The sequence below is a fragment of the Oncorhynchus mykiss genome, chromosome 18, assembly GCF_013265735.2.
Source record: "Oncorhynchus mykiss isolate Arlee chromosome 18, USDA_OmykA_1.1, whole genome shotgun sequence".
In the NCBI taxonomy this organism is placed as follows: Eukaryota; Metazoa; Chordata; class Actinopteri; order Salmoniformes; family Salmonidae; genus Oncorhynchus; species Oncorhynchus mykiss.
The window spans coordinates 64,811,979-64,818,793 of NC_048582.1; the positions used below are offsets into that span (position 1 = coordinate 64,811,979).

Here is a 6,815-nt window from a genome sequence, read left to right on the forward strand (position 1 = left end):
CTAGCTCCTTGTTAGCAGATCTAATCTAGCTCCTTGTTAACAGATATAATCTCGTTTCTTGTTAATCTAGCTCCTTGTTAACAGATCTAATCTAGCTCCTGGTTAACAGATCTAATCTAGCTCCTTGTTAACAGATCTAATCTAGCTCCTTGTTAGCAGATCTAATCTAGCTCCTTGTTAACAGATCTGATCTAGCTCCTTGTTAACAGATCTGATCTAGCTCCTTGTTAACAGATCTAATCTAGTTTCTTGTTAACAGATCTGATCTAGCTCCTTGTTAACAGATCTGATCTAGCTCCTTGTTAACAGATCTGATCTAGCTCCTTGTTAACAGATCTAATCTAGTTTCTTGTTAATCTAGCTCCTGGTTAACAGATCTAATCTAGCTCCTTGTTAACAGATCTAATCTAGCTCCTTGTTAACAGATCTAATCTAGCTCCTTGTTAACAGATCTAATCTAGCTCCTTGTTAACAGATCTAATCTAGCTCCTGGTTAACAGATCTAATCTAGCTCCTGGTTAACAGATCTGATCTAGCTCCTTGTTAACAGATCTAATCTAGCTCCCTGTTAACAGATCTAATCTAGCTCCTTGTTAACAGATCTAATCTAGCTCCTTGTTAATTGATCTAATCTAGCTCTTTGTTAGCAGATCTAATCTAGCTCTTTGTTAATCTAGCTCCTTGTTAACAGATCTAATCTAGCTTCTTGTCAGATTAACATACATTTTGAATGTGAATCAGAGGAGGCTGGTGTGCAGATATATAGAAGGATGGGCTCATTTTAATGGAATGGGAGGAATGGAAAGGTATGGACCACATCAAAATGGTTACCATGTGTTTGATACCTTTCAAATCATTCCATTCCAACTATTAGAATGAGCCCGACCTCCGATATCTCTGCCCACCAGCCACAATGGATGTGAATGGTCTTTCAATCCCAAATTTACGGATTATAATGCTGTGTTCATGATCAAGTAGGAAGGTGTTAATTACCAGTCGTAAAGTCAGTTGTAAAACCAGTTGGATGCATTCACATGCTTTGAACTCATTGAGAAATGCTTATTGGCTAATGGCCAACAAGCTGCAGCAACCATAAACTAAAAGTACAGCTATCAATCTTGTAAACAAATTATAGTATTTGTTTACAGTGTTTTTAAAAAAAAACGTAGGAATAGTTTGCTTTCTATAAATAAAGTGTTTTGTTGTTGCATTTAACTGCTGAGTTTCCCGTCAGTAATTACCAGTAATGACCTTTCCCTCTCCAGGAGCTGTTCTACGAGGACAGGCACTACCACGAACACTGTTTCCGTTGTTTGCGCTGTGACCGCTCGCTGGCGGACGAGCCCTTCACCAGCCAGGAGGAGGCGCTGCTGTGCAACGACTGCTACCACAATGAGTTCTCGTCCAAGTGTGTGGCCTGCGACAAGACCGTCATGCCAGGTACCCACACCTGCTACTGCTTCCCTTGAGTAGCAGAAACATCGAAACTCCCAAAAACGGATACATGACAACACCCTTTCGTCCTACTGAGCTGAGCCGAGCTGTACTGCGCTGACCTGGTTACCTATCCATCATAGTTGCCATGACATAAAAAAATGGCCTGCTTTGGCCTCAGTTACTCAACTGCTGTTCTCACACCTATCACTGACATGCATTTAACCACTGTCATGACTTTTGACTAAGCAGCTCTCTCTCTCAGTCAACGTCACGCAAGTATAGACATAGGAGTTTTCACAAGCAGTCGCGGAAGGCATAGCTGTATGGGCCTGGTCAGAAGTGGTGCCCTACAAAGGGAATAGGGTGTCATTTGGGACGCAATCTAATGTATTTTTGTGGTTGAGCTGGGTGTGACACAGCTTAGATGTGATTGTGATTGTCTGCTCATTTGACCGAAAGTACCTCTCAGTTGACTTCTGGCCCAACGGTCTTTGTGACGGCATGGCAGTGTTACACCACCAGCAGGGGCTGGACAGGACAGGGCTGGACAGGACAGGGCTGGACAGGACACAGGATTCAATCTGGACAGGGCAGGTTGGGGGTTATTTCTCCACAGTTTCTGTACAACTGAGCACTGAGTAGTCGTTTTGGCTCGTTTCTATGGTCTACCGCAGTTGAACACTACACTGCCTCCTCGCCCCTCTTAAAAATGCAGCCAATTGCGATTGCACTGGCCAACCTCCCCACGTGCGCATTTCAGTTCCCAAAGCTCGTAAAACAAAGGCAATGATTAAGAGATCTGATGTTCATTTTCATAGGCATGTCTTGCTGTTTATTTTGGCTACTTTTATTACCTACTTGGAGGAAGTGTTTATTTGTGGGGGACGCTTAAAGTCAGAAGTTTAAATAAAGTACGAATAATATTACTGGATGTTTGGATGGCGTTACAGCAGGTCAGACTGGATGGTGTTATAGCAAGTCAGACTGGATGGTGTTATAGCAGGTCAGACTGGATGGTGTTATAGCAAGTCAGACTGGATGGTGTTATAGCAGGTCAGACTGGATGGTGTTATAGCAAGTCAGACTGGATGGTGTTACAGCAAGTCAGACTGGATGGTGTTATAGCAAGTCAGACTGGATGGTGTTACAGCAAGTCAGACTGGATGGTGTTACAGCAAGTCAGACTGGATGGTGTTACAGCAAGTCAGACTGGATGGTGTTACAGCAAGTCAGACTGGATGGTGTTATAGCAAGTCAGACTGGATGGTGTCATAGCAAGTCAGACTGGATGGTGTTATAGCAGGTCAGACTGGATGGTGTTTTAGCAAGTCAGACTGGATGGTGTTATAGCAAGTCAGACTGGATGGAGTTATAGCAAGTCAGACTGGATGGAGTTATAGCAGGTCAGACTGGATGGAGTTATAGCAGGTCAGACTGGATGGTGTTATAGCAGGTCAGACTGGATGGTGTTATAGCAGGTCAGACTGGATGGTGTTATAGCAAGTCAGACTGGATGGAGTTATAGCAAGTCAGACGGGATGGTGTTATAACAAGTCAGACTGGATGGTGTTATAGCAAGTCAGACTGGATGGTGTTATAGCAAGTCAGATGGGATGGTGTTATAACAAGTCAGACTGGATGGAGTTATAGCAAGTCAGACTGGATGGAGTTATAGCAAGTCAGACTGGATGGTGTTAATAGCAAGTCAGACTGGATGGTGTTCAGGTTTTACTGAATTATCTGGTTTGGTAAATAAAAAATATTACCTTTATTTAACCTTGATTTTGTCAGATAGTCATATTTAGAACAAAGTATATGAGCCCTGAATTACAACAACAAAATACCAAAAATACACGTCATAATATAAAGGCAAAATGCAAGCAGAAAGAAAACCACAGTCATAAAAAACAAACAAATTTATCAGTAGTAAGGTCCTCAATCAGAACCAGCTGTAGCAGTAGGTGTCAGAACTAGGACATTACGCATACTGAGGTTTGACATTCTAACCCAGAACTCAAGTGGCTGACAAGGCACACAAACCGGTAGTTGTGATGACTACACAGGTGATGACTCTTGCAGACAGAGTGAATTATACCAAACCTGTCTGTGTCTCAATATATGTCTCAATCTCAGTCTCAATCTCTGTCTCAGTCTCAATCTCTGTCTCAGTCTCAATCTATGTCTCAATCTCAGTCTCAATCTATATGTCTCAATCTCAGTCTGTCTCAATCTCAGTCTCAATCTCTGTCTGTCTCAGTCTCAATCTATGTCTCAATCTACGTCTGTCTCAATCTCTGTCTCAATCTGTCTGTCTCAGTCTCAATCTCAGTCTGTCTCTGTCTCAATCTCAATCTATGTCTCAATCTCAGTCTCAATCTATGTCTCAATCTCAGTCTCAATCTATGTCTCAATCTCTGTCTCAGTCTCAATCTCTGTCTCAGTCTCAATCTATGTCTCAATCTCAGTCTCAATCTATATGTCTCAATCTCAGTCTGTCTCAATCTCAGTCTCAATCTCTGTCTGTCTCAGTCTCAATCTATGTCTCAATCTACGTCTGTCTCAATCTCTGTCTCAATCTGTCTGTCTCAGTCTCAATCTCAGTCTGTCTCTGTCTCAATCTCAATCTATGTCTCAATCTCAGTCTCAATCTATGTCTCAATCTCAGTCTCAATCTATGTCTCAATCTATGTCTCAGTCTCAATCTATGTCTGTCTCAATCTCAGTCTGTCTCAATCTCTGTCTCAATCTCAGTCTGTCTCTGTCTCAATCTCTGTCTCAATCTTAGTCTGTCTCTGTCTCAGTCTCTGTCTCAATCTCAGTCTGTCTCTGTCTCAGTCTCAATCTATGTCTCAATCTATGTCTCAATCTATGTCTCTGTCTCAATCTCTGTCTCAATCTCAGTCTCAATCTCAGCCTCAATCTCAGTCTCAATCTCAGTCTCAATCTCTGTCTGTCTCAATCTCAGTCTCAATATATGTCTGTCTCAATCTCAGTCTGTCTCTGTCTTAATCTCTGTCTCAATCTCTGTCTCAATCTCTGTCTCTGTCTCAGTCTCTGTCTCTGTCTCAATCTCTGTCTCAATCTCTGTCTCAATCTCTGTCTCAGTCTCAATCTCTGTCTCAGTCTCAATCTCTGTCTCAGTCTCAATCTATGTCTGTCTCAATCGCAGTCTCAATCTCTGTCTCAGTCTCAATCTATGTCTCAGTCTCTCCCTTCCCCTCTCTCTCTCTCCTTCTCCCTCTGGCAGGCTCAAAGAAGTTGGAGTATGGGGGCTCTGCGTGGCACGAGGACTGCTTTGTGTGCCATGGCTGTGAGAAGCCCATCGGTGGCCAGTCCTTCATCCCCGACAAAGACGACTACTACTGTGTACCCTGCTACGAGGGCAGGTTCACCCCGCGATGCAGACACTGCAAAAAGGTGAACCAGGGTCTCCTCGAATCAACATTATCCTCTCCCTGTCACTGTTATTGACGTTATCACGGTAGTAGATCGGTTTCTTGTGAAACCACTTTGTCAGATCAAGTCAGTAAGGTTGATGGGTATGTATCCTGCGTAGGCGCTGGCGACAGGAGGCGTCAGCTACAAAGATGAGACGTGGCACAAGGAGTGTTTGGTGTGCAACGGCTGTAAGAGCCCACTGGCGGGCCAGCCCTTCACCTCCCAGGGAGACACGCCCTACTGCGTCAAGTGCTTCAGCAGCCTCTACGCACAGAAGTGTGCCTCCTGTAACTCGCCCATCACAGGTCATGTCTTCTCCATTTCACTAGATAATATGGGTTGATTTGAAACACTCAAATGGCACCCTATTCCCTACTTACTGCACTTACACTGTGGCACTAAGTACCAGCCCAGGCAAAGACGCCCTGCATGCCAGAGCACAGACATACTGGAAATATACTGGTACAGCCTGTGGCTATTTAGAAATGCCAGTGTTTTAACTGAACACAGAGAACTGGCAGATGTTCAATGCTGATATTACAGCCAACCATAGAATTACCCACATGCCTTAATGTTCAGAATGTCATTTCTTACTGCACACCTGTCAATCCAGGAGAGAGTCAAAGTTCTCTATGTAGACATAGGCTACGTCCCACATGGCATCCTATTCCCTTTGTAGTGCACTACTTTTGACCAGGGCCCATAGGACGCTGGTCAAAAGTAGTGCACTAAATTGGAAATAGGGTGGCATTTGGGACGTACTCGTATGCTACTATACATGCTAAGTGTTTTATTCCCTCCAGGGTTTGGCGAGGGGAAGTACATTTCTTTCCAGGATCGGCAGTGGCACCAGCCCTGCTTCAAGTGCTCCCACTGCTCTGTCTCTCTGGTTGGGTCCGGCTTCTTCCCTGACCGGGACCAGATCCTTTGCGGAGACTGCAACAACGACCAAGAAGACCAATGAGAATCACTTTCTCTGTCCTTCAACTGTGCTTGACCAATCACAAATGTACAGTTATAGCCAAACCCTGTTTGTAACACACAGCGGTGACATGACCACCATGACCACCTATCGTACATTTAAGAGAGCCTCTAAACCTCAACCTATATTTAATACTACATCACCCTAAATATATACAGTACCAGTCAAACGTTTGGACACACCTACTCATTCAAGGGTTTTTCTTTATTTTTACTATTTTCTACATTGTAGAATAATAGTGAAACATCAAACTATGAAATAACACATGGAATAAACAAATCAAAATATTTTATATTTGAGATTCTTCAAAGTAGCCACCCTTTTCCTTGATGACAGCATTGACCAGCTTCATTAAGAATGCTTTTCCAACAGTCTTGGAGTTCCCACATATGCTGAGCACTTGTTGGCTGCTTTTCCTTCACTCTCCGGTCCAACTCATCCTAAACCATCTTAATTGGTTGAGGTCGAGTGATTGTGGAGGCCAGGTCATCTGATGCAGCACTCCATCACTCTCCTTCTTGGTCAAATAGCCATTACACAGCCTGGAGGTGTGTTTTGGGTCATTGTCCTGTTGAAAAACAAATGATTCTCCACTAAGCTCAAATCAGATGGGATGGCATATCGCTGCAGAATGCTGTGGTAACCATGCTGGTTAAGTGTACCTTGAATTCTAAATAAATCAATGACAGTGTCACCAGCAAAGCACCATCACACCTCCTCCTACATGCTTCACTGTGGGAACCACACATGCAGAGATCATCCGGTCACTTACTCTGTGTCTCACAAAGACACGGCGGTTGGAAACAAAAATCTCAAATTTGGACTCATCAGAACCAAAGGACAGATTTCCACCAGTCTAATATCCATTGCTCGTGTATCTTGGCCCAATCACGTCTCTTCTTATTAATGGTGTCCTTTAGTAGTGGTTTCTTTGCAGCAATTCGACCATGAAGGCCTG

The 6,815-nt window shown here is 43.6% G+C and overlaps 1 protein-coding gene across 2 annotated transcripts in view; it reads left to right on the plus strand.

Annotated features, from left to right (window-relative positions):
• The window catches only part of LOC110496690 (four and a half LIM domains protein 3), a 40,623-nt gene extending 34,507 nt beyond the window's left edge, over nt 1–6,116 (plus strand). For both annotated transcript variants that reach the window (XM_021572718.2, XM_021572719.2), the window contains 4 exons: nt 1,266–1,440; nt 4,685–4,854; nt 4,994–5,180; nt 5,679–6,116. In XM_021572718.2, coding sequence (XP_021428393.2) covers nt 1,266–1,440; nt 4,685–4,854; nt 4,994–5,180; nt 5,679–5,839 — 693 coding nt within the window. In that variant the 3' untranslated portion in view covers nt 5,840–6,116. The remainder of the gene's footprint in view (nt 1–1,265; nt 1,441–4,684; nt 4,855–4,993; nt 5,181–5,678) is intronic.
• Nucleotides 6,117–6,815: the final 699 nt, after the last annotated feature.